The sequence below is a fragment of the Stenella coeruleoalba genome (genome assembly GCF_951394435.1).
Source record: "Stenella coeruleoalba genome assembly, chromosome: 20".
Classification (NCBI taxonomy): domain Eukaryota; kingdom Metazoa; phylum Chordata; class Mammalia; order Artiodactyla; family Delphinidae; genus Stenella; species Stenella coeruleoalba.
In genome coordinates this window covers 18,211,643-18,239,323 of record NC_137166.1, presented here as the reverse complement: position 1 = coordinate 18,239,323, position 27,681 = coordinate 18,211,643, and the positions used below count along the sequence as shown (strand labels likewise).

The 27,681-nt window shown below is 43.6% G+C and overlaps 1 protein-coding gene across 8 annotated transcripts; it reads left to right on the top strand.

Moving 5' to 3' along the window:
* On the top strand, window positions 1–23,494 carry ZFP90 (ZFP90 zinc finger protein). 8 transcript variants are annotated; one of them, XR_013825324.1, is made up of 7 exons: window positions 1–243; window positions 558–624; window positions 12,722–12,848; window positions 13,188–13,283; window positions 15,349–15,527; window positions 20,981–21,048; window positions 22,133–23,494. XR_013825324.1 is itself a non-coding variant. In XM_079907950.1 (5 exons), exons 2-5 carry the CDS (start codon window positions 592–594, stop codon window positions 20,989–20,991), a joined length of 267 nt encoding a protein of 88 aa, XP_079764076.1. In that variant the 5' UTR covers window positions 1–243; window positions 558–591; the 3' UTR covers window positions 20,992–21,007. The 8 variants fall into 8 exon arrangements, 5 of the variants coding, with proteins under 5 accessions (XP_079764076.1, XP_079764075.1, XP_079764074.1 ...); XR_013825325.1 differs by having other exon boundaries at window positions 20,981–23,494; XR_013825326.1 differs by lacking the exons at window positions 20,981–21,048; window positions 22,133–23,494 and adding an exon at window positions 16,742–16,879.
* The last annotated feature ends 4,187 nt before the right edge of the window (window positions 23,495–27,681 follow it).

Sequence of the window (27,681 nt, the reverse complement as noted above, 5' to 3'; positions counted from 1 at the left end):
AGGCAGCCTCCGTGGGACCCATGCGCGGTGGCCGCTGGGAAGTGTACTCGCGCGCCCGCCGCGGCCCGGCGGTTACGGGAGAAAGGCTCCGCATGCGCAGGCGCACTTCCGGCTTTGCCCCGCCGCTGTAGCCATTGTCCGGCCCAGGTGCGGCGAAGGCCGCCCCTCGGACTTCAGAGTTGCAGAGGACTGAACCGGCACCGGGGACTGGAGGAGCCGGCCCGAGCCCTGGGTGGGCCTGAGGTCTCGAAATCCGTAGTCCCCAGGAGGCGGTGATTCCGAGTGCGCGGGTTGGGGCGGCACCTCCCACGGGCTTTGCGCGTGTGCGTTCGGCCGCGCCCACCATCCTGCGGGTGGGACTGGGCGTGGCCGGAGGAGGGTGTCTAGGAGGCGGCGAGCGTTTAGTTTGGGGGAGGCAGGCCCAGCCAGGGCCCGCGCACCGCCCCACCTCTCTACCCTGGAGAAGTGGCTGCGGGGCGGAGGCGGGCCGGGCCTGGCGGGGCGCGGGCTGGTTGGCAGTTACAGCTGGCTGAGTGGGCCCTCTCCTCTCTCCCCAGACCCTGTCTAGGAGCCGGGCCCGGCGACGCAGGAATGGCCCCAAGGCCTCCGACGGCCAGGCCGCAGGTGAGCAGCCCGTTCCTACCCCGGGGCGTATTTGGAGTAGTCATTGTTCACTGCTTGAGCGACCTTCCTTTCTGGCTTGCTTGCCCCCTCAGAGCCTCCTAGCCTTGCAAAACCAAGGTGTCCAGAGCTGGGGGGAAAGGGCTTCCCCAAAGGAGGGCCGGTGGGGAGGAGGGGGACCAGGGCGGGGTGGTCTTGTGGGAGGAGTTAAGAGTGGATGTATTAGTAAGCGTCAGTGTTGAGAATCCTGAGGGCCAAGCCAATTCCTTGAACTCTGTCCGTTAGGAATCTAGAGGGTCGGGTGACAGAATAGAAAACTGTAGAGGGGAAAGTGACTGTGAGTGAAGGAGAGAGGAGCCCTAGCTTCTGACCCAGGGGCCATAGAGAGACCTTAAGGGATCAAAAAAGCCTGGTCTGGACTTGCCTAGGAAGAGCCTGGAGATGGGCTCTTCCCGGGCAAGGAGGAAAACAACAAGGGAGGACGTGTCCCGTAGCTTTACCTGTTTTTTTCTGCTTTAACAGAGGTATAATAATGCACGTCCCCAGATGTCCGGCCTTCAACTTAATTAACATAACGCTGATTTGTGAACCCATTTATTCTTGTGAGACAGGAGGCATTTTCTAGAAGCATTACAACTCTGAGCTTACCCACTGATTTACAGACTCTTATCAGTGAAAATATAACAAAGTTCAGATGGTATTTTAATCCACACTCTTTACAATTAAGGAAAAATCACAGATTCTAGTTGCTAGGGTGTGAGACAAATCAGGTAAAAATACCAATGTTCTTTAAAAGCAGTTCACAGTAAATTAAACACAGCATATAATGCCTTTATATTTTTTTACTTCTTGTTATATGTTTTTGTTTTACAGGGGTGAGCTTTAAGGAGTAAGACAAGTAACAGTACTAGAACAAAACAGTTGTTTTGTTTGAGGAGAGCCAGAGCAAATCACGGTCATCAGCACCTTTCCGTATAAAGTGTTTCCTCAGTAGGTTTTGAGAATTCAGATGACTTAACTCACTTAACACCTCATAGAGGTGTTGATCATTTCCGCAGCGTGGGGGTGGGAGTTGCCTTTTGATGTGAAAATGAATCTGTGTTCTGAACAGTGAACTTTAGGGACCTCTTTAAACTTCACTTTTAAAGCTGTGTTCCCAAAAGCACTCAGTTATATTCTCATGGAATGGCCTGACGGTGTTCACTTGGGTTACCTGACTTAGGCTGCAGATGATGACTGGGGATGGAGGACAGGACAGAACAGAACACTGGCCCTACAAATGGGGCTTTTCAGGCAGAAATTTCCCTTTGTCAGTGGTTCCCCTTCGCTGAGCCTGGCCCTCAGAGGAATGCAAAAGATGAGCAGTTGAGTCATGTGACTACTTATCCAGGAAGTTAATTTAGTGGGGGAGGACAACCTCATGCAGAAGTATAGCACCAGAAAGGTGGTGTCAAGTGTTGCTGCAGAGATCCAGGGACTGCTGTGAGTGCAGAAGGGAGAGGAAATTCTGCCTGTGGGAAGAGTCAGTGGAGATTTCACCTTTGAATAGGGGCAGGGTCTGAGCCGGTGAAAATGAAGGGTGTGGGGGTAGAGCTGATTGACTGTGGGTCAGGGGTTGGGAGGCAAGAAGATGAGGGGCCTATATCCGAAACCATTGTCCTGTGTGACAGTGGGTGTGGGCTGCAGGCACTGCGTAGATGAGAATACAAGGGCGTTTGGACTTTTTTCTCTTTGGCCTTGGTAATCCATTCATTCATTCATACATTCATTCAGCAGATAGTCATTGAACCCCTATGAAGTGTTAAGACACTTTTCTAGGTGGTTGGTATACATTAGTGGACAAAATTTATAATGGTCTTTGCTCTCTTGGAGCTTACATCTTAGAAGGAAGAGGCAAGTAAGTAAGGAAATTGTATGATATCCTAGAAGGCATCAGTACCCTAGAAAAAAGATAAAAGGTAGGACTTCCCTGGTGGCGCAGTGGTTGAGAGTCCGCCTGCTGATGCAGGGGACACGGGTTCGTGCCCCGATCGGGGAAGATCCCACATGCCGCGGAGCGGCTAGGCCTGTGGGCCATGGCTGGTGAGTCTGCGCGTCTGGAGCCTGTGCTCCGCGACGTGAGAGGCCCGTGTAACGCAAAAAAAAAAAAAAAAAAGATAAAAGGTAGAGAAGGATAAGGGGGATTGAGTAGGGAACTGGGCGCTTGTGGTAGGAGTGCTATTTATTTATTTATTTATTCATCATTTATGTCTGCTGCGTTGGGTCTTTGTGGCTGCATGCAGGCTTTCTGTAGTTGTGGCAAGCGGGGGTTACTCTTCATTGCGGTGCATGGGCTTCTCATTGCAGTGGCTTCTCTTGTTGTGGAGCATGGGCTCTAGGCATGCGGGCTTTCGTAGTTGCGGCGCCTGGGCTCTAGGGTACGTGGGCTTCAGTAGTTGCAGCACACGGGCTCAGTAGTTGTGGTGCACGGGCTTTGTTGCTCCACAGCATGTGGGATCTTCCTGGACCAGGGATCGAACCCATGTTCCCTGCATTGGCAGGCGTGTTCTTAACCACTGGGCCACGAGGGAAGTCCAAGGAGTGCAATTTAAATAGGGTGGTCAGGGTAAGCCTTATCCTTATTGAGATGATACCATCTGAGCAGACTTGAAAGAAGTGTGGGAGTTAACAACATTCAGGTCTGAGGGAGAGTGTTCTGGGTAGAGGGAACAGTGGGATGTGTGTCTGGTGTATTCAAGGAGCTGCAAGGAGGCTATTGTAGCTTGAGCCAATGATTTTGAGCAGGGAACTGTACAGTTTCTTAGTTTTACAGATGGCTGTGAATGATGTGCAGGAGCAAGAGTTTGAAAGTTGGGACTCCTGTGGTTGAGACCTTCTCCCAGGGCTTAGCTAACGAATACCTAAAGTGGTCTCACAGTGGGAGGGGAATGGGAGCAGAGATTGGGAGGGGAATGGGAGCAGAGATGGGCCGGGCGGAATACCCCCAAAATCCTTGGGTTCTATGGATTGTTAGTAACTATAGCTGTGTTAACAACTATGCATTCTTTTTTTTGTTATATGTGTACTATGTTTTTAGTTAGGATTTTTTTTTTTAAGAAGATGTTGGGGGTAGGAGTTTATTAATTTATTTATATTTATTTTTGCTGTGTTGGGTCTTCATTTCTGTGCGAGGGCTTTCTCCAGCTGTAGCAAGCGGGGGCCACTCCTCATCGCAGTGCGCGGGCCTCTCACCATCATGACCTCTCCTGTTGTGGAGCACAGGCTCCAGACGCACAGGCTCAGTAGCTGTGGCTCACGGGCCCAGTTGCTCCGCGGCATGTGGGATCCTCCCAGACCAGGGCTCGAACCTGTGTCCCCTGCATTAGCAGGCAGACCCTCAACCACTGCGCCACCAGGGAAGCCCTTAGTTAGGATTTTGAAAAGGTGTTTACCATTCTTTTTTTTTTTTTTTTTAAGCATTCTTAAAAGTTGAAGCCACCAGAAAAGTAAGAAATGGGGAAAGTTTTATAAGAAAAAGCTGCTTATGGAGACCAGGTTTCTTTGTGTTCTATCTTGAAGGGGAGGAAATGCAGAGGGACCAGGCCCTGGTCTCTATTGACTTCAGATCCCAAGAGAGCTCTGTGGTTCGGTCATCAGAATTGAACAGACCCAGCAAAAGCTGGCTCAGGTCACAAACTCAGATGAGATGCTCCAGGGAAACCAAGCCACTTGCTGAACCAGGTCAGGATGTTTGTGGCCAGGGATATTCAAGCTCCCTCCATACGGAGGTCCGCTTTCTTAACCTCTTCCTGAGCTGACTGGTGTTGGTCTTTAAGCTTCAGCTCAGACCCTCCTTCCCTTGGGTAAGGTCAAGTGCCTCTCTTGTGCATTCCTGTAGCACCTATGTACACTTGTCATAGTAGTGTCTCATGTCGTATGGAGTGGTGTGCTTACCCATCTGTCTCGTACTGGGCTTTCTGCTTTTCTAGAGAAGGGCCACCTGACTCCTTTCATCCTTTGCTCCAAAGTACACACACAGTAAGTGGGTGTCACATGAGCAAACATTAATAACCACTTAACCCCAGGCAGTGATTTTATACTTTCTGCATTTTCTGCTCGTCACATAGCAAAAATGTAATTTTTCCAGTTGCAGTGATGCTAATTTTCTGATAAAGCAATAGAATGAAACAGTGTGACTTTCACTGTGCGCGGGCCTTCTCTAGTTGCAGCAAGCGGGGGCCACCCTTTGTTGCAGTGTGTGGCCTTCTCCTTGCAGTGGCTTCTCCTGTTGTAGAGCATGGGCTCCAGGCACATGGGCTTCAGAAGTTGTGGCATGTGGGCTCAGCAGTTGTGACTCACGGGCTGTAGAGTGCGGGCTTCAGTAGTTGTGGCACGTGGGCTCAGTAGTTGTGGCACGCGGGCTTATTTGCCCCATGGCATGTGGGATCTTAGTTCCCCAACCAGGGATCGAACCTGGGTCCCCTGCATTGGAAGGCAAACTCTTAACCTCTGGACCACCAGGGAAGTCCCCTCAATTACAACATTTTAAATTTCATCTCATTTTTATGAGGATTTTTCTTTTGTTCTTTTAAATCACTTTTATGGTTGTATTATACTGCTTTGTATGATATACTAAAATTTATTTAACCATTTCTCAGAGGACATTTAGGTTGCTTCTGAAGTTTCTGCTATTACAAATAATACTGGGATAAAATCCCATTGGTTACAATAGATAATTAAAAAAAATTTTTTTTTACGAGAGAGATCTTTGGCAGGTTTTGATGGCATGCTTATCCTTAATTTGTAGAAACATTCAGATTGCTTTTCATCTTTTTCTGTCTTTTGAAAGAATTTGCCTATAAAACATTTCGATCCAGGATTTTTATAAAGAGGATGACTTGGGAACAGTTTTCTCTGTTTCTTCCTCAATTATTTTCTCTCCTTTTTTGTGTCAACATTGGTGATTTAGGATTTAAAAATTATCCACTTCACTAAGATCTTTCACATTTCTTAACACACTGCTGGGTATTTTACTGGTTTATCCCCTTATTTTAATTTTAATTTAATTTTAATTTTATCATTATTTTTAAATTTATTATTTATTTATTTATTTTTGGCTGTGTTGGGTCTTCGTCGCTGTGTGCGGGCTTTCTCTAGTTGTGGTGAGCGGGGGTTACTCTTCGTTGCGTTGTGCGGGCTTCTCACTGTGGTGGCTTTTCTTGTTGCAGAGCGCAGGCTCTAGGTGCACAGGCTTCAGTAGTTGTGGCACACGGACTTAGTTGCTCTGCGGCATGTGGGATCTTCCCGGACCAGGGATCGAACCCGTGTCCCCTGCATTGGCAGGTGGATTCTTAACCACTGTGCCACCAGGGAAGTCCCTCCCCTTATTTTTAAATTGACTTATTTTTTTATTTCTTCTTTTAGTATATTTGTCAGAGGTTTTTTTGTTCAGCCAGTATTTAAGAGGAGCCAGCTTTTAGATTTGGCTGTTAATGCCATCGTTTTGCCATTTGCCCCTACTGTTTATAATCCAAGAATAGAATTCACTAATCTGTAATTTTTTTTTAATCCTCAAAATGACTCCTCATTTTCCTTTGGTAAGAATTACCCAGACTCTATTCATTCACTCAGCAGACATTTTTAGAATGCCTGCTCTGTGCCGGGTGGTATTCTTAACCAGGGTCACGCTTCAGAACCAGTCAGGAGAAGGTACCTGCTTCCTGTGGGGTGGCAGTAAGGCTTCAGTGAGAAAATTTAGCGAGGGGGTGCGTGCCCTGCGGTGAATGCTCAATAAATGTTAGTTGTTGCTTTTTTATAATGAATCATGTAAGGAGCTTTTAAATGTTGCCTGGTAGGGCCCTTCATGCATGGCCAGTTTTTCCAAATTGCCCCTGTGATTGTGGAAAATTCCAACATGCTTAGTTTTGGAAATACTGAAATGAAAAGGAGTTTGAGAAATTGTTGAGGGAGAAAAACATGAAAATATAGCTATAGTTCTGAAATTGAGATGTGGACCAAATACTAAAGGTGGCAGGGATCTGGAAAAGCTTCAGAAGGGAAGGGACCATTGAACTGGTTCTAGAAGGATGACTTGGAATTTATCCTGTAGAGCTGAGGGAAGAAAGTACATGATGGTCAGAATAGGATGTACAAAAGCAAGGAAACATGGAAGAGAATGATGTAATCAGGGCAAAGAGTCCACTTGTCAGAAGCATGGGGTGTGTGGCAGCAGGCAGAATTTAAGAGAAAGATGATTCTGTCATCTAGAGAGAATGGCCTGAGGTGGAGATCTGGAACAACCTAGAACAGTGTCGTCCAAAACAAGCATAAGCTACATGGATAATTTTAAATTTTCTAGTAGCCACAATGTAGAAAGAAACAGGGGAAGTTAATTTTAGTAATGCATACTATTTAACCTCGTATAGCCAAAATCTTATCATTTCTACATGAATAAATATTTTAAAATTATTAATGAGATGTTCTATTTTTTTTTTGGTACTAAGTCTTTGAAATCCAGTGTTTTATACTGAACTGCACGTCCTAATTTGGACTAGCCACATTACTAGTGCTCAGTATTCACATGTGGCAAGTGGCTACCATATTAGACAACATAGATCTAGACCATTAGGCCATTGCCTGGCCCAATGGCATTGTTGGCAAGGGAGGATTTAAGCTGGGTTTGAAAGGTGAAGGGAAGGGACTGAATGTAGGAGACATTTTTGAGGCTGTTGGTGATTCTACGGCATAAAGGAAAAATGAAGAGTCAAGGGTAAGGTCCAGGTTTCCAGTTGGGATACTGTAGATGGTGATGCCATTAGCGTCAGTAGGGCATCTGTGTATGTGTGTGAAGGTTAACAGTAATCATGTTACTTCTCTCTGTACGCACTTGTTAGGGATGCTGTTAACTCTCAGCTTACCAAACTGTTATTGTCCAGTATCATAGAGCACCGAGTACTTGAGTGAAAATGCCACACTGTATCCCAGTAAATTTAATGTATTCTAACTGGTTAAAATAACTTGGTCTTAGAGGGGGGTAGTTTTTATATTACTATAATTGTATATAACATAAAAATTAAATATTATATACAATAGTTAAATTAATAAATAAAAATGTTACATGTAGTATAAATACAGTATTTAAAAATATGTGATTTAAATAACTAGATTATTTTTACTCATTAGCTTCCAGGCTCTGGTTTTGAGCTTTGCAAAGTTGCAAAACTACAAAGTTTCCTGAGTTATAGTTTTAGGGGATTTCTCCTGCAGGGATGGTATATGCTAGAGTTGCAGGAGCGTGTCTTTTTATAGTTGGACATGTCCTTTCTGGATGTACTCTTTCACCCTTCTGCTCTTAAAACTCTTATTTCTTCAGTTCAGGGAATCCACGTTATAGATGAGAAAATTGGATCTCCAGGAGGTCTGTGATTTGCCCAAGGATATTACACACTTAACTTCTTAACTTAGTATGTGCTGTTTCCAGTTCTTTGCTTTGGGCTCCATCATTTGGCCAAGGTCCTCTTTATGTCAGCATGAGGAAGGGGAACATTTAATACTTCTTGTTAGTTTTTAAAAGGTGTTGATTATGAGGTCCAGTTAAATCTGGAAGAAGGGTAAGCAGTGTTTACAAGACATCACTGGATCATTTTATTACAGTCTGAGGTGTGACCTGCATTGGATGCCCTAAAATTGATTTGATTCAGAGTGGCTAACTCACACCAAGGATCTCAGAGTACATTTTACCTATTTAATCTTGCAGACCACTGACTGTCCATTATGTACCAAAATGGTTCTGGCCAGTGGAGATTCGAAGGCGCCTGAGACAAGGTCTTGACCCTCTAGAAGCACAGTGAACAATAGGTAACAGTTGCCATAAGGTAGTGTCTTATGAGCTGTGCTGAAGAGAGGCCTAGGGAGGGGAGCTGGGGGGTGGGGGTTAGCCTAGACCTGGAGGTAGAAATGGAGCCCCTGAGGAGAGAACTTGACTGAGTCTTGGTGGGAGAGTGTTAGCAGGCAGAGGAGGGAAGGCCGAACATTTTGAAGCAGCACTTGCAGAAGAGAAAGAGATCTTTTTTTTCAAGGAGGTGTAAGTGTTCTGCACACTGAATCATGGTGTACAAGGGGAAGAGAAGCTAGAGCTGAGGCTGCAGAAATAAGGTGAGGACTAGGTTGGAAGAGCTCAGAAGCTCACACTAAGGAGTCTAGTTTTTAATCTCAAGGAAAATTTATTAAATATTTATGGAGCCCCCACTATGTGCCCAGCCTCTTGTAGCCAATGGAGATTCAGCCATAAAGAAAATAGGTAATATTCCTACTCTCCTGGAATTTACATTCTGCTGTAGGATGCAGACTGTAAACAAATAAAATATGACACGTCAGGTGTAAGGACTATGAAAAAGGAAAAGAACAGAGAGTGACAGTGCAAGGTTGCGGGGGGGGGGGCGCTGTTTTATATAGCGTGGTCAAGGATGTTGGCTCTGGTGAGGTGACGTTTGAACAAAAAGCGGAAGGAAGTGAGTGGTGAGCCACATGCCTATCTGCAGGAAGAGGCTTCCAAGTCAAGGAACAGGCAGAGTGAAGATCTCAAGGCAGAAGCATGTGTGGTACGTTCCAGGAGTTGTAAGGAGGGCAGGGTGAGTAAAGGTAAGAGAGCAGTAGGTTGGGGATGAGGTTCAAGATGAAGTCAGGGAGATAGTGGGGGGCCAGATTGTGAAGGGCTGTGTAGCTACTATCAAGACCTTGGCTTTTACTTGGGATGAATTGGGATGCCATTGGAGGCTTTTTTTTGGGGGGGGGGGGATGCCATTGGAGGCTTTTAAGCAAAGGAATGACTTGCTCTGAAAGGTTTTAACAAGATGAGTCTAGTAGTTATATGGAAGACAGACTTGGGAGGGGTGGGGCATGAGTGGAAAAGGAGAGACAAGGTAGGAGATAGTAGCAGTGGTCCAGGGAAGAGGTGATGGTGGCATGGACTAGGGTGAGGGCAGTAAGAATAGGGAAAAGTGGAAAGAAATTAAAGGTTTGTATGCATGATCAAATTTGTTTTAGAGAAGTGACTCTGATAGTACACAGGAAAGAGTTGGTGGAACCGTGAGTAGTAGAACAGAAGTTACTTGTCCTGCCAGGGCAAGAAATGAGTGGCCTGGACTAGACATTTGTTTACTGGTTAGCACATTCTTTAACATTAGTTCAACCTATTTGGGGAAGCAGAATAAAGTCAGGAGGCCATGTGTTAAATACAGGGAACCAGTGAAGCAAAGGAATCCAGATTGGCTGCCAACTCTGTGTTCCTAAACCAAAGGGGCTGTAAGTTTAGAGGACAGAGTAGGAGTGGAAAGGTGTTACTTCTCACAGCCTAACTTAAAATGTCTGCTTTGGTCCAAACCTTTTCTCTGTTAGCCATGTGCATCCCAAATCCAGCCTCCCTTCTCTAACTTCTCAGTCCCTGGGCTGGATTCCCACTCTTTTTTCTCCCATCCTAATGGTACTTACCTCTTAAGGCCCAGTGCATAGCCCACCTTGAAGCTTCTCTCCTGTACCCAGTTTTCCCTGCCCAGAACGCTGGTAGCACCCACTTTACTATGTATTGTCTCATATCGTGCTCTAATAAACAACACATTTTAAAATAAACTGAAACCTATTCAAGGACTGCAGTGTTTTTCTTTTGCATTTTTATTCTGCCATGGTGCATATGGTAAAGCCAGGCGCCTAGTAAATATCTAGTGTCTTTTTTTTTAGCATCTAGTATCATCTTACCTGGCACAGTCAGATCCCTGACCTCTGTCAGAAAAATCTGCCACGTTTCAACCCTTCTCTGTTCTTGTGGGGACACAGCCGCAGTGTTGAGCAGAAATGTGATATGGAGGAGGCACTGTTGTGTACGGATGCAATCATGCACCTCACCCAGTAGGAGATGGGGCCACTCTCCTTTTCTCTAAAATTCAGATCTCAGCTATCTCCTTAAGGCTCAACTCAGTCAGGAAACAGATATTTAGTGTTGGGTCAGGTACTTGCTAGACATTGGTATTCTAGAGTTTTAAAAAAAGGAAAAGTAGAGTCCCTGCTCTCACGATGCTCACCATCTAACTAGGAAAACAAGCATTAAGTAGATTATTAGGTCTATTTCAATTGTGGATGCGCAAAGTGGCTTAAAGCACATGATATGGGGATTGATCCTCCATTGGGGGATCAGAAAACCTCACTGAAGATCTGCTAACCTACACCCGAAGTATGGAATTAGCAAGGGAAAGACGGATGGGAGGGTGGAGAGAGAATTATATCTTCTAGGAAACAGAAGTCCAATTCAGCTATAGCTAAGCACATGGGAGGAGGGCATGGAATAAGGTAGAAACCTTCACGTAACTTTCCCTCACTGCTCCAGTGAACTCATGGCTCTGCTTTCAGTGTCTTTTCATGCTGATTGTCTTTACATACTTTATTATGTACTTCTTGAGGTAGAAATCTAACCAGGACCAAAGGAGATATTTCAAGTTGGGCATAGTGACAGGTGTCCCATGGCTTAACAAGGCCTGGTGAGGCAAGACAGAAATCAACCTGTGAGCATCAGAACTGACTATTCAGAGGCACGAGAGTCCTTAGCCAATTTCAGTGGGTGTTGAGGAAGAAGTGATTGGAGTGGAGTAAAGCATGAAAAAATCTTTGACCTAGAAATTCCAATTCTAGCTAGCTAGCCTACAGGAATTCTAATATATTTGCACAAAGAGTATGTATTGCAGTGATGTTTGTAATAGCAAAATATTGGAACTAATCCAAATATCTAATAATAAGAACTGGTCGGGCTTCCCTGGTGGTGCAGTGGTTGAGAGTCCGCCTGCCAATGCAGGGGACACGGGTTCGTGCCCTGGTCCAGGAAGATCCCACATGCCGCGGAGCGGCTAGGCCTGTGAGCCATGGCCGCTGAGCCTGCGCGTCCGGAGCCTGTGCTCCGCAACGGGAGAGGCCACAACAGTGAGAGGCCCACGTACCGCAAAAAAAAAAAAAAAAAAAGAACTGGTCCATTTATTCATTCACCAAGTTTTTCTAAGCATCCACTATGTGCTGGGCATCGGTCTAGGCACTGGGGGGCATATAGCTGTGAATAAGATAGGTAAAGTCCTTATTCTCACGGGACTTGCAATTGGGGAGACAGAAAAGCTAACAAATCTCATAACGATTAGAAGTACAAGTGTCCTTTTTCATCTGAATCTATTTGGTTCCTGAGTTAAGGTGGCAGGAATTTGGACAGTGAGCAATACCTGTTTTAGGAGAAAAATTAAGCATGGTAATATGATGCATAGTAAATTAGAAGGAGGTGCTAAGACACCTTTTCTGAGGCGGCGATCCTGGACCTGAGACCTAAACGTGGTTTAGGTTGACTGATTGTCAACCATGTCGCGATCCCAAGGCCCAGGGTGGGAACAGGCTTGATATATTCAGGGCAAGGTCAGCATGGCCAGAGCCCAGTGAGTGATGGGGGAGTTTGAATCTTGTTCCTAGTACAGTGGGGTGCTATGGGTTTTAGGCAATGGGTGTCTTATGGTACAGCTGTACTCTGCGGTGCTATGAAGCAATTCAAAGAAATAAGGTGAAATTATACATAGCACTAAGGAAAGACTTCCAAGATACATAGCTAAATGTGAAAAGCAGAATGTAGAACAATTTATATGATATTTCACAAAACAAGACTGTGTGTGTGTGAAACATGGAAAGGGACTGTTAAGTGTATACACCAAACTGTTAACAATGGTTATTTGTAGGGAGTTTGTGTGGGATTGGTGATGGGGGTGAAGGAGGGCTGTCACTTTTTATTCCCTGCTGTATTTGGGTTTTGTAATGGGCAGTGAGGAATTGGTGATTGTATAGGAAAGGCTTGGCTTTGAAGGGAACAAGAAGAAAACTAGGCTTACAGGATTGCGGGACACATTGCCCCTCATGACTTTCCTGCCTGCCATATTAGATTCTCTATAAAATTGTGTAACAACTAGTATATTTAACCCAACATTGCCCCCTCAGGATATCACACGTGTGATCACCATTTGTGATAGACCCTACAGTAGGTTCCCAGTTTTGCCATGGGAACATTTGTGGGGTTGATCCCTACTTGAGCAGGAATGTGTTCCTACAGGAATCGGTGACATTTAAAGATGTGGCTGTGAACTTCACCCAGGAAGAATGGCACCACATGGATCCCGCTCAGAGGCGCTTGTACAGGGATGTGATGCTGGAGAACTATAGCCACTTGGTTTCTCTTGGTAAGGACCACATCTCATTGTCTATGTATTGGTGGGTCTTTCCTTTCTCAGTTGCTAAGGTTGTGGGACTCATAGTTTGGGTGACTGTGAGCAGAGTGTACAGGGTTACAGCTTGTTCATCTTGCTGGGACCCAGCTTTATGGGTTTCTCAGCCTGCTCTTTAGGTAAAAGGTCTTTCTTTTGCAGAACTGGAAATAGGCCATTTGATTGCATGACTCCTCAAGTTGCACCATTTTTTCCCTTCAGAGTTCCTGAGGATCAAGGCCTAATACTGACTTGTAGAGGGTTCTTTGTCTACTTGCACAAACAACCAAATCTTGTGTATTTACCCATGAGCAGGATATCAAGTTTCCAAGCCAGAGGTGATCTTCAAATTGGAGCAAGGAGAAGAGCCATGGATAGCAGAGGGAGAAATCCAAAGACCTTTCTGTCCAGGTAAATGAGGGAGAATCAAGCATGTAGGACAGTGGCACAGCTGAGGGAGAGGGAAGCACCTTCAGATTGCTGCCTTGGGAGCGCCTAGACCTGTAGAAGAGGTTGGACCATCTGGATGACACCTACCTGTATGTCTCCCTTCTCCATTAGGGTGTCTTGCTGCTGGTAGGTCTTGGAAGAAAAGGTACCTCTTTTTCCTTTCTGAAAGTAGCCCTTTGTCCTACACTCAGAATACCATCTGTCCCTATCCTATATCCCTACTTCTGGATTATTTTCTCCTTTGGTGTCCTCAGTACCCCTTCATTATTTAGAGATCTCTTTTCTTACTCATTCAGACATTAATTGAACTTCCATATCTCCTCCTTGTTTTTTCTTGCTGCTTTCACTGTCGAATGCCCCAGACTTGCAGGAAATACCCATAACCTTGATTCTCCCTCCCTCCAGACTTCTTTCCCTGACTGCACTCCTGTACCACCTGTCTGGCGAGCAACACCATCCTCCTTCCGTCCTGCACTCCTGTCCATTTCCTCCCTCCACAGTTCCTGGAGTATCATCCTCTCCTGGTTTCCCCTCATTCAATGCTTCTTGGCTTTGGGTCTTTGGCTTTTCTTGCTTTTCCCTCTTAGTGAATCTACCTTAAGGAGCCTGCCTTCCGGCTTCCTCTCCTTTCTTTCTATATTACCTCCCTATAAAAGGGTGCCTGCCTTCTGGTAGTTGCAGCTCTTTATTGTGTGCTGTAGACTCAGAATCATCCTTACTTGTACCCTGGTCACTTTTATTTTCTTCTCACAGGACCCCTCCACTTGTAAGTCCCACAACGTTCTTATTAGAGGTGTAAGATCTAGATTAATCATCTTGCATCTCCAGTCAGCACATTTTGCTACATTGCGCATTATCCATTTCTCCCCTTGCCCATTAGAAATTACCAGGATTCCAGTCCCTCAGGCCAGACACCATAGTCAGTCTAGTCTTTTTCTTTCACCCCAAGTTATTTTCCTCCTTTGAGAAGTATCTTAGGTTTTCCTCCCTTTTAACTTGGACTGGTGACATCCTAAACCAAACCCCAGACTTAGATTATTATAATTCCCAGGTGAAGTTGCTCACTGAATTTTATCTTTTTGTAATCCATACTGGATTTTTTAAATCATACTTTTATTGAGATATAATTCACATACCATAAAATTCACCCTTTTAAAGTGTACATTTCAGTGGTTGTTTTGGATATGTACAGAGTTGTGCAGCCATCACCACTATCTAAGCAGTACATGTTCAACACCCCAATAAGAAATCTTATACCCACTAGCAGTCACTTTCCATTCCCCATACCTCCCAGCTCCTGGCAACCATTAATCTACTTTTTATCTCTACGGATTTGCCTATTCTGGATATTTTCTATATATGGAATCATAATATGTAGCCCTTTGTGACTGGCTTCTTTCACTTAGCATAATGTTTCAAGGTTCATTCATGTTGTAGCATGTATTAGAACTTCATTCCTTTGTATTGCTGAGTAATATTTTATTGTATGGATATATCACATTTTGTTTATCTATTCATCACTTCATGGACCATATTGGATTTTAATGCTTTATCTTCCTAAACCAGCCACCTCTGAAAGAACTTTGCTATTACTCCCTGTACCTCATTATAGGAAGCAGAAACTCCCTTGATTTAAAGGTCCCCATCATCCCTTCCAGTATTATCTTTCTATTCCTGCTAAAAAAAGCTCCACCTAGTTTAAACTTTTTCTTGATGTTCTCTGTAAGTAGCATATAGTTTCCCTCATTAGATAATACTTCGTGCCTATCCAAAACCATCTATTCTTTAAGTTCAAGGTCTGTCTAATCCATAAAACTTAATATATGCTAATATATTTATTTGTTTCTTCCTTGATCACAAATACCATTTATATCATCTCTACCACACAAATTCAGATTTAATACGTGCTATCTGATGGGTTTTTTATTAAGTCATCAAAAGATTGAGTCTTGTTTTTATTCTTAGATTTTAAGCTCCTGGAGAGTCTATTTATTATATTTCTAAATATTTTCTATTTGTATTGCAGAGCATGTAGAAAGCAGTCAGAAAATTACTTGATTGATTGTTATGGAATCTTGCTGGGAGAGAACTTTCTCATTCATTCATTCCAACAAACATTTCTTGAATGTCCCACTGAGAAGGATTCTAAAAGGAGTACAAAGCATTCTCTGTCCTCAGAAATTTAGAATTGAGTCTTGTTCCAGGGTAAGGAATTTGGGAGTTTAGGGCTCCTTAGTTACTGGGTTTTTTTTTCCCCTCCTAATATTTTATTATGCAAATTTTCAAATATTTGAGAAGTTGAAAAAATTATACAGTGAACACCATATACCTACCACCATGGTGCTATAGTTGTTAACATGTTGTTATATTTGCTTTATCACTTCGTCATATCTCTTTGTCTGTCTATCTATTAATCTGTCTTACCTTTGATGCATTTCCTAGTGAGTTGCAGACATGAGTACATTTCACCCCTACATGCTTCAGCATGTATATCATTGGCTAGAGTTCAATATTTGTTCATAGTTCTTTTTTTTTAGAAAATATTATATACAGTGAAATATATACCTCTTATATATGTACCGTCCATTTGATTTTGACAAGTGCATTCTCCCATCCAACCAAAACTTCTGTTGATATGGAACATCTCCATCATTCCAGAAACCTCCCTCCCCTTAGTTTTTAAAAGGTTACCTTTCTTAGAACCTAGACATTAATTAATTTTCTGCTATTAGTATTCTGAGGTTAAACAGAGGTTTAGAGATCGGTTTTTTAGGCAGATTAAAATAAATTGTTTTTGGTTAAGAGAGGTGATTAATGTAGAATCAGAACTCAAATAGACTAAAATCACAGCTCCGTGTGTAAGGGCAAGGATGATTTGCCTCCTGAAATAGTACTTTTTTTTCTCTTTGGGAAGTATAGCCCTTGATCTCGGGTTATGTCAAAGAATCATTTCAGTTAGATCACTGGCTGCAGATTTTCTCTGCAGGGTTTGAAGATCTGAAGCCTCAGAGGTGACTTTAAAGAAATTATGAAATGAATGTATTAGGAAGATAGATTCCGTGGCAGTTTGTAAAATGGACGGGAGGCATGGATAGCAGATAGGACTCTGCAAGACAGACCATGATCCTATTCCATTTGTATCTGTGCCTAACTCTCTCTTGCTCACCTGTTCCCTACTCCCTAACAAGCCCTCCTACATGGGCTTCCTCATTCTGGACTTATTCTTCTCTCTGGATCTGCAGTCTGCATTGTCACCTCTCTCCACTCTTCCTTTCTCCATTTTGGGTCTTCTCCTGAAGCTACAGGACTAATTTCAAAACAGAGTGATGTATAACATATCTCTTTCACTTCCTCATTCCTGTAGCAGTTTGTTTTAACAGGAGTGAATAGGGGACTTTTGCACTTTGGATTTCTTTCAGACTGGAGGACCAGGCCTGAAGCCAAATCTTCAAATCTGCAGCAGAGCATATCTGAAGTATCCCTTAGCACAGATGATCCCTCATGTACCACGTTAGAAGACACTTGGGATGTTAATGGCCAGTTAGAGAGGCACAAGGAAAACTGGAAGAGACATTTGGGGCCAGATGCATCCACCCAGAAGAAAATAATCACACCAGAGGAAGCTTGTGAGCAAAATAAATTTGTTGAAAATTCTAGATTGAACACAGACCTGGTTACACAACTGAACATTCCTCCAAGGTCTAATGAATGTGATACACTTGGGAGCAATTTGGGACATAATTCAGACTTACTCAGTCAGAATAATATCCTTGCAAAAAAGAAACCTTATAAATGTAATAAATGTAGAAAAGCCTTTATTCATAGGTCATCACTGACTAAACATGAGAAAACTCATAAAGGAGATGGAACTTTCCCCAACGGTACAGATCAGGGAATTTATCCTGGAAAGAAACACCATGAATGTACTGACTGTGGGAAAACCTTCCTCTGGAAGACACAACTTACTGAGCATCAGAGAATTCACACTGGGGAGAAACCCTTTGAATGTAATGTGTGTGGGAAGGCCTTCAGGCATAGCTCATCCCTTGGTCAGCATGAGAATGCTCATACTGGAGAGAAACCCTATCAGTGTAGTCTCTGTGGGAAAGCCTTCCAGCGCAGCTCCTCCCTTGTTCAACACCAGAGAATTCACACTGGAGAGAAACCATATCGATGTAATTTGTGTGGTAGGTCATTTAGGCATGGCACATCCCTCACTCAGCACGAGGTCACACATAGTGGAGAGAAACCCTTCCAATGTAAGGAATGTGGGAAAGCCTTTAGTCGGTGTTCTTCCCTTGTCCAGCATGAGAGGACTCACACAGGAGAGAAACCTTTTGAATGTAGCATATGTGGGAGGGCTTTTGGTCAGAGCCCTTCCCTTTATAAACATATGAGGATTCATAAGAGAGGCAAACCTTACCAAAGCAGTAACTACAGCATAGATTTCAAGAGCTCATCTCTTACTCAAGATGAAAACACTCTCACTGAAGTGAAATCCTATCATTGCAATGACTGTGGGGAAGACTTCAGTCACATTACAGACTTCTCTGACCATCAGAGGATCCACACTAGAGAAAACCCCTATGATTGTGAGCAGGCCTTTAGTCAACAATCTATTTCTCACCCTGGCGAGAAACCCTATCAATGTAATGTATGTGGGAAAGCTTTCAAAAGGAGTACGAGTTTCATAGAGCATCACAGAATTCATACTGGAGAAAAACCCTATGAATGTAATGAATGTGGAGAAGCCTTCAGTCGACGCTCATCACTGACTCAACATGAGAGAACCCACACTGGAGAGAAACCCTATGAATGTATCGACTGTGGTAAAGCCTTCAGTCAGAGTTCATCTCTCATTCAGCATGAGAGAACTCATACCGGAGAAAAACCCTATGAATGTAATGAATGTGGGCGAGCTTTCCGAAAGAAAACTAATCTGCATGATCATCAGAGAATCCATACTGGAGAAAAACCCTACGCTTGTAAGGAATGTGGGAAAAACTTCAGTCGAAGCTCAGCTCTTACTAAACATCAGAGAATTCATACACGAAATAAACTCTAGGAACCTTGACATTAGGGAATGTGCCAAAAGCTTTAGCTAAAATATTGTTCTTATTCAGTATCAGAGGATTCTTACTGGAGAGAAAGCTTGAGAATGTAATGAATTGTGTGTGTGTATGTGTGCACATTGTGTGTGGAGAAAGCTCTGTGCTAGTAGACAGTGTTTTTTTTAATAAAAGCCCATTCTCTGGGACTTCCCTGGTGGTCCAGTGGTTATAAGACTCCACGCTTCCAACTGCAGGGGCACAGTTCGATCCCTAGTCGGTGAAGATCCTGCATGCCATGTGGTGCAGCCAAATAAGAGGAAAAAAAAAAAAAAAAAAGGAAAAGAATAAATAAAAGCCACATTCTCAGATCTGATTACAGACGTGTGTAAAAACAACTACAAACATGTAGCCTGTTAGAAATGGTATGCCTATATATTGGACTTTGTAAATTTTTTGAATATATGTTTGCAGGAGATCACCAACTTTCAACAATTTAACTTGTAACTCTCACTGTTTACAGCTTTTTAAAAAAATAAATAAAACTCCCATGGTAGTTACCAAAACTCATTTTTAAATTGCTTGACAGCTGCATTCAACTGCAGCTCTTACGTTAAATTTACCATGGAAACCAGTTTCACCTCCAGGAATTCACCATTCAAAGAATTAGATCAGCTGGTCCAACCGCTTCATTGTACAGATGAAGAAACTGAAAGCCAAAGATGTGAAGTGGTTGCACAGCATGATAACAGTTTATAGCTGCAAAGCTGGGTGGAAAATGCAGGTCTCCTGGATCTTTGGCCTCATAGTCTTGCCACTGAAAAGATATTTTGGAATTCAGGGCTTTAAAATAAGTTTTAAAATAAATCAGATGCACAAATATTTAATGAACGCTCAGGAGTTGAATACTTTGGGAATTCATAAAAGCATAAGAGGCAGCAAGACATATGCAAATTTGTCACACACTTATTTAAAGCAGCTTGTTGGAAGCTTACAAACCAAAATGTTAACAGAAATTGTAAATAGTTGAACTACTAATGACTTTTTTTCTTTTCCCAATATCATACTTCAGCTAAGGTATGTCAGTTTCATAGAATTAATAAGTCTTCCTACTGTGCTTTTCGTGATCCTCCCATGAAAAAGCACTGCCCCAAGCTTCCTGTATTGATTTGATCAATGGGAAAACAACACAGAACTAAGAGAAAAAAAGTTCCCCAAATTGGGCTTCCCTGGTGGCGCAGTGGTTGAGAGTCCGCCTGCCGATGCAGGAGACATGGGTTCTGTGCCCCGGTCCAGGAAGATCCCACATGCCGCGGAGCGGCTGGGCCCGTGAGCCATGGCTGCTGAGCCTGTGCGTCCGGAGCCTGTGCTCTGCGACGGGAGAGGCCACAGCAGTGAGAGGCCCGTGTACCGCAAAAAAAAAAAAAATTCCTCAAATTAATTTTACTGTAGAGAAGTATAAATCCAATTATCCATTGCCATAAAATTTGCTTTTAAATCAGTTTAGGCAATCATCATGTAGTGGGTCATTTTGTGTGCCAAGGAAATTTTCACCATTAAAAAATTAACTTTTATGGCTCTGTGGTGACTTTCCATCAGTAAAGCGTGAGGTAAGCTTCAATAGCCCACTCTAATCCTTAATATCCCCTAAAGCCTCCCATGGCTTATTCTAAAGGAATTTCCAGAATCTTTGTTCGTTCATTGGCACCAGTAGTGCAGAGAAATTTGGAAGCAACTGTAGAAATTGACCCTTTTCATGAAAGAGCCTCTGTTCCCCCCAAGATAAGCAAATGTTCCTGCCCTAATGATGAATCCTGGGGAGGAGTGATATGGGGTGGTGTTGATGGTGAACCTTTCCTACTGGCTTCTTTGCATGCCAGGTGGGAGGATCCATCATTTTTGTCTCATTCTGGACAACATGAGGCAGCTCCCAAACATCCTTTGTAATTCTCTGCTGGAAAAATGTGCCTGGGGCCTGAAATTTGGGAAGTCCAGCCCAGTGAGTTTGTCGTATGTGGAGCAAGATGGGATGCTCTATAGCAGATCTGCCCTTCCGAGACTTTAACCATTCAAAAATACCTTGTTTATGATGTTCCACGCTTAGCATACGCCACAATGCCAAGACCGTGCCTGTGTTGTCTGATACATAGTTTGACAATGGGCAATTCTACTCGGAACCTCCTCTACTGATTGGCTAGGATGCCTATCAGGAACTCATTTTTCTGTTGATTGTTTGGGGATCCCCATAGTGGACTGTTTGCAAGAATGGCATGAATTGTAACCAGTTGAGTGCTACGCAGCTGTTGTGGAAGTTTATAAAGACTTAGTTCCAGAAGACCTAAAGGAGACAACTGGTTTGTGTGTGCAGCCTGGCCTAGATCCAACCAGTCTCTGAATCTCAGCATATCATCATTGGCAGGGAGGGCGCCCAGGATGTATGTATGGCTGATTGAGCAGAGGATTCTCTAGTCCCAGCAACCATGCACCATGCACTTAATGAACACCCAGCTTCTAGGCCATATGAAATACATCCTTGTAACATTGTTGTATTATTTCAATAAATAGCCTTCTTAGTTGAATGGGAGTCAGTTTGTCTTTTTCCATTTTCAGAACTTGGCTAAGATTAAAGAGTGGTGCATCAAGGAAGAGGGATTAACTGCTAAACTCATCACAGCCAGGTGAGTTAATAGCATTTATTGATTGCTTACTACTTGAAAGACATTGTGCTAAGTACTATATAGCCATCATTTCATTTAATCCTTACAGGTTCCCTAATAGGTCTTGTGGTGTCTTGTCTTTGCCCAACTTTTTCCCCACTCTTCCTCTTGTAACAATCCCTGCTGTACTGACCACAGGAACACAAGTCAGGACATCCTGGGGCTCAATGATAGTTCCAGGAACAATTGAGCCAATCAGAGTCCTTTGACAGAATTTTTTCAAAATAGACTTAGCAAGGATACTTTAATTTGAGGTTGCTAGGCTGGTAAGGTGAAGGCCTAAAGTTGCCTGGAGCCTGATTCCTTACCAGAGCGGGGAGGTCTGTTGTAGCAGGAGAGGATGCAGCCGCCATGATGGTGTTCTCATTTCTCATTCCTGAGGTCCTTGGACTGGGCTCAATTTCTGAAGCTCTTCTGGGATTCAGTGGGCTCCCCACTATCAGTTGAATGAGTCCCCCTTTCTTATATTTCTGTTGCTTGCATTAAAGAAACTTAATGCATGTATTATATCTTTGTTTTATAATGGGGAGAAAAACCCAGAGAAGTAAAGTACTGCCCATGGCAGATTCAGACTTGGAACCCAGAACTGCCTGGCTGCAAAGGCAGAGCTCTTAACCTCTAAATTTCATGTCTCCAGAGCCATGCTGTGTTCAAAGAGATGCATGTAACACAGTGTCGTTTGGGGGTGAATGGATGAAGGGATATGGTGATAGGTTAGACGGGAGACCAAGTGGAAGCAAAATGATGAAGGGCCTTGGAATGTTTTTCTTGACTGTTTCAGTAAATTAAATCCCCCAGATTCACCCACACCCTCACACTTTAATATATAAGTTATTTGCATTTGCCTAGACTGTAGATAAAATCTTGTCTCATACTTAAATAAAAAACTTTCTTACAAATATTTTTCATGTTGCTACACAGTCTCATGATCCCATTAACAAACTCCCTACTGTTGCAATAATATTTGGATAGTTTGGGGCATTGGTTTTATAATGACATTGAATACTTTCACCTTTTTAAGCACCCCCACTTTTTTTTTCTATAGAATTTTTTCTTAAAATATCCAGAGTGAGATAAATATCCAAAATGGGATTACTGGGTCAGCATGTATAGGTAAGTATAACCAGGTGTGAGATTCATGCAAGAATAAACTAGTTACAATAGTGCAGGAGTAATAGCTTCAAAATTGCAAAAGGGAAACAAGAGAAAACCAGTGTCCTACTCCTGGTGCCTGGGTGTATGTGGGGAAGGGCCCCAAGGTAGGCACTATGTCTGCCAGAGCGTCTAGCACTTCTCTGTGCCAGCATGGATAATAAAACAATTCTGCAGTTATTAGGCATATTGATGCTGGTGATGCTTGGTTCTTTATAGCTGCAGTGGGCTTTTATAAATACTGAAATAGTTAATTCCTACCTGTTAAAAATGCAAATGTCACATCAGGGAAGGTTTTAATGACTGCCTGGCTAAATTGGTCTCCTTTTAAATTTTCATGGATTATTGTTAATGTCCTTCACCTTACCACAATTTTTTGTTTTCTCCCCACCCTACAGTAGATTGTGGGTGCCAGGAAGGCAGAGTCCACATCTATTTTGCTAACATTTTTTGTTCCCTTGATTATCACAATGCCAGGCACACAATAGGTACTTAATATAGTCTTGTTAGCAGTATAGTGGAGATGTGTTGATAGAGAAAGAAGGCTAGTTTTTCAGAATGAAAAGATGTTCAATCTTGAAATCAGAATACTGCAAAACAGTGAGATACTATTTCATATCCATTAGGCTGGCAAAAAATTTAGTTAGACGTCTGGCAGGGGGAAAATGAGAACTTTTATACACTGCTAGTGAGAGGGTTAATTAGTATAATCATTTGGGGGAGTAATTTGGTAATATCCAGTAAAATTGAAGTTAAGCACACTTGATGACCCATTGATTCCACTTCTAGATCTATGTGGTAGAGTAGAAGTACTCCCATGTGAGCACAAAGACATGTACAAGGATGATTATTGCAGCAGTGTTTGAAATAGTAAATATATGGACACAACATGAATGTCTGACAGTAAGTGAATGGGTTAATAAACCGTGGCATATTCTTAATATAATACAGTACTTCAGTAAAGGAACCAGAGCATCTGGAAACAAAAAAACATTCTAACTCGTCTATTCCGCTCCTGTACCCATGCAGCTAAATGTGGCTGCAGGAAACAGAGCCACAGTGACTAGTCCCACTTTAAATCCCTGACTGCTAACCTCAGGCATTTGTTTCCCTAGTCCAGTCGTTGTCCCAGTCTCCTAAGGTACTGTTGTATAGCTTCTGTCTTCTCAACCTCCAGCACTTCATCCCAGTCCTTACTCAGCTGGTGACCTTGTTTCTTAGGTAACAGGAAAATAAAAGCAACCAGAAGGTAACTACTCACCTACGTGCATCTTGTCCCTGTGCTCTTCCTTTCTTTCCTGCTACTGTGGTTGACACTTTGTTCTCTTATCTAAGACCAGCTTCTCTCTGGTGTATTAGATCCTGTTCATAAACTAGAACATTATTCCTACAGTTGTCCTCTTTCCTGCATCTTTTTTTTCTTGTCTACTGAATTTTTCCTATCAGCATAATAACGTGATTTTTCTCATCTTAAATCTATATTTGTAAATATATTCAAATATTACACACACACACACACACACACACACACACACACACACACACACACACACACACACACACACACACACACACACACACACACACTGCATCCCCCTCCACCTGCCACTTCATTCCCTACTTAATAGGAATATTCCTCAATAGAGGTGTCTAATACTCATTGTCTCCAATTCCTCTCCTTCCAGTCTCTCTTGCACCCCCTCCAATGAGGTCTTTGTTTCTGCTTTTGTCAGAGGATCACTGATGGACTCCACGTGGCTAAATCCAGTCGTATTTTTTCAGTCTTTTTTTTTTTTTTTTTTTTTGCGGTACGCGGGCCTCTCACTGCTGTGGCCTATCCCGTTGCGGAGCACAGACTCCGGACGTGCAGGCTCAGCGGCCATGGCTCACGGGCCCAGCCACTCCGCGGCATGTGGGATCTTCCCGGACCGAGGCACGAACCCGTGTCCCCCACAGCGGCAGGCGGACTCTCAACAACTGCGCCACCAGGGAAGCCCTTTTCAGTCCTTTTACTTGACCTGTCAGCATTATTTGGTACAGTTGATCACTTCCTCATCCTTGGCTTCCAGGTTATCACACCTAGATTTCCTTATACTTTATTGACAGCTACTTCTCCCAAGTTCTATATCTTCCCTTGCTCTAGACATAGGAATTCTTCTAGGGCTCCATCTTTGGATCTCTCTTCTTTTTCTACAGTCACCCTCATTGGGGCTCTTATCTACTCGCAAGACTTTAAATACCTGCTTGAAAATTTTATCTCCAGCCCAAGATTCCATACTCATAACCAACTGCCTACTTGACACCTCCACTTGAATTTCTAACAGACATCTCAAATTTAATATGTCCAAAAATGAACTAACTCATGATCTCCCCTTCCCACCCTCATCATAAGCATGTTCCTACCTCAGCCCTCCCGTCTGGGAAAAGGCAACCCCATCCTTCCAGTTGCTCAAGTCCCAAACTGGGGAACCATTCTTGATACCTTTCTTTCACACCCCACGTCCAAGGTTCAGTAAGTTCTGTCTGCCAACTTGCAGGATATATGTGGATGCCATTTCTTGTTGCCTCTACCATCCTAGGCCAAGTCACCGTCATCATCTACGGTCCAGATATTTGCAATAAATAGCCTCCTAGTTGGTTTCCCTGCTTCCACCCGTGCCTCTCTATGTTCGAAGTTCAGCAGCCAGAGTGACACTGTAAAAGTCTAAGATTGTGTCACTCGTCTTCTCAAAGCCCTCAAATAGCTCTCCACGAATAAAGACTAAAGTAAAAGCCCTATGCAGTACTGTCACCACCTGCCACCCTCCTGTATTATCTGACTCACCACTCGTCTTCTTTCTTGATCACTGTACTACGGCTCCACCAAACTCTCTGCAGTAACTTAAACACCCACGGCAAGCTTCCACTTCAGACACTTTGCATTTGCTATTGACTCTTCCTGGAATCCTATTCTTCTAGATGTCACCTGGTTTGGTTCCTCACCTCCTGCAGATCTTTGGTTAGTGAACCCTTCTTTGACTATCCTATTGAAATAGCAATCCCCAGGAATTCTCTGGTGGTTCAGTGGTTAGGACTCAGGGTTTTCACTGCCAAGGGCGCAGGTTCAATCCTTGGTCAGGGAACTAAGATCCCACAAGCCCCTTGGCGTGGCCAAAAAAAAAAAAAAGCAATCCCCCTGCATGGCATGCTCGACCTCCCTTCCCAGCTTCATTTTCTCCATAATACCTACCACCACCTGACATTTACTTGTTTATTGTATGTCCTTCTCAAGAAGGTAAGCTCTGTGAGAGTAGAGATTTTGGGGGGTGTATATTTTATTGAAGCACAACATATTTACAGAAAAGTATAAAAATAGCAAGTGAGCAGCTTGATGATTGAGAACAACAACTTGCATATCTTGTTCAGTCCCCTGTACCCAGTACAGGAGATACTCAAATGTTTAATGAATGGTTGAACTGAGTGTACATGTTACTAACAAGGCTAACATTGAAAATAAAGTTGCAGAGGGATTACATACAGTGTGATAAAACTTTTAAAAATCCATATCACCTATTTTTTTTATCAACTCATATGAAGTAAAAGTAGGAAAGTATTAAAATACCAGCTTCAGAGTGGTGGTTTCCTCAGTAGCTAGTGGGGAAAGGGTTGGGAAGGGATAAAAGAAGACAAATTTTTTTAATAAAAAAGCAAATCTGTCAAATTATTAATATTTGTTAAAAGAGGGTGATGCATATTTGTTGTATGTGTCTCTGTGAATGTTAAACTCTTTTACAGTTAGTCTGCCTCCCTGCTCTTACCTGGTCCCTTCTCATACAAAGCCACTTCCCTAGTTCCCCTCGGTACCATGAGCCTGTCTGACCTGTACATCCAGCATGTCTGAAGCATTTAGGAGAAGGAATGATGGGCATTCATGCTCCCAAGGGTGAGAAGTCTGATCCAAGCCCAAGAAAGTGTCGGTCTTGGTACTGTCAAAATCAAAGTAGTTCCCCCTCTCTAGAAATGCCATTTGAGGGAATAATTAAAAAGAAGGGGAGGGCAGGGGCACAGAGGGCTTCCTGTAGATAAGCAACATAGGTGATTATCGGCAGGAGTTGGTGGAAGGAAAGAACCAATTTTTGCTAGCAAATTGTAGGGAAAGCCCTGTAATTTTGGAAAAACACTTTTTTTTTTGGACAAACATTTTAATGGATAAAGGAGCCAAGAAATTTGGACCTGATATAAATATGGTATTTTATTCTGCTATGACCAGATAAGTATTAGTTGTAGTAATTAATGGAGGTTTTGTTTTACCATGTGCTTTAAGAAACTAGCAATTACCAATTGTTCTTGAATTTTAATACTCATTTTCAGAAGTTAAGAGTTGTCACAGAGTTTTGGCATGGACTTTTCTGTTGGCTTAGAATTGCTGATAAAGCCTGAAAGATGAAAAAAGTCATATTCCCCTACATTCTAAAGGGTACCACAAGAACTGGGCACATGCTCCCACAGGGTTCACTAGGAAGTGAGAAATTCACAACCTCTCATTCCTAGGCCCCCACTGACATATAACCATGCAACAGGGTCAGATCCAGAGGAGAGGATCCTTGTGGTGGTAGGGTGAGTCCCCTGGCCCTCCCCACAGGGCCGGGGGAATCAGGCACCAAGAGAATGACTGGAGATATTGGGGGCATCTGACATCACTGGAGCTTGCTGTCTTTATCTCCAGCAAAACCACAAGCCCACTTCAGGGCTACTACTCCGAGTTCTTAGGAGAGCTTGCACGTGCGCCTGAAGAGTGGGTATTCGGTGGTAAGGAGGTGGGGAGGAATGTAACAGGTGCCTGCAACTGTCTGGAGATTTCTGAATGGAGGGGTGTTCTGGTGGAGTAACCCCACCAGCAGAATGTGAAGGCCTCTGAGCATCCGCCTTTGTGCTGTGCCTTGGAAAAAAAAGGACAGGCCCACTCTCTCCGATTTCTTTGCCGTCAGAGGTCACAAGACAGGATTTCAGTGGATCCTGGGTGGGGTGACCATATGTATTACTGATCAGCTAAACCAGGACCATTGAGCTCATTCTCAAGGGGGAGCTAACCAGACGGGAAGCTGGGACTGTGCTGACAAACTGGGAGATATGTTTATCCTATGCCTGAACTCACCGGAGGAAAGAAGTCAGAGGGTGGGCAGGAGCAATGGCTTTGTGTCCCAGGGGCTGCCCCACCAAACTAGCGGGTGACCCACCTGGAGAGGGGTTGGAGGTGAGGACAGAACTAGGCTACCCCTCTCTGAATGAATATAGTGGGCTGGGATGAAGCTGCACACAGCCCACAGACTGGCGCGCATCTCCCTGTGAGGAGGCCGCCTGCTGGGGCAGGCCACCGGCCCTGGGCCCAACAGGACTAACACAGCGGACCGGCACCTTCCTTCTTATCCCTCACCTGACCCATGCGGGCTGGGCATGCGGGCA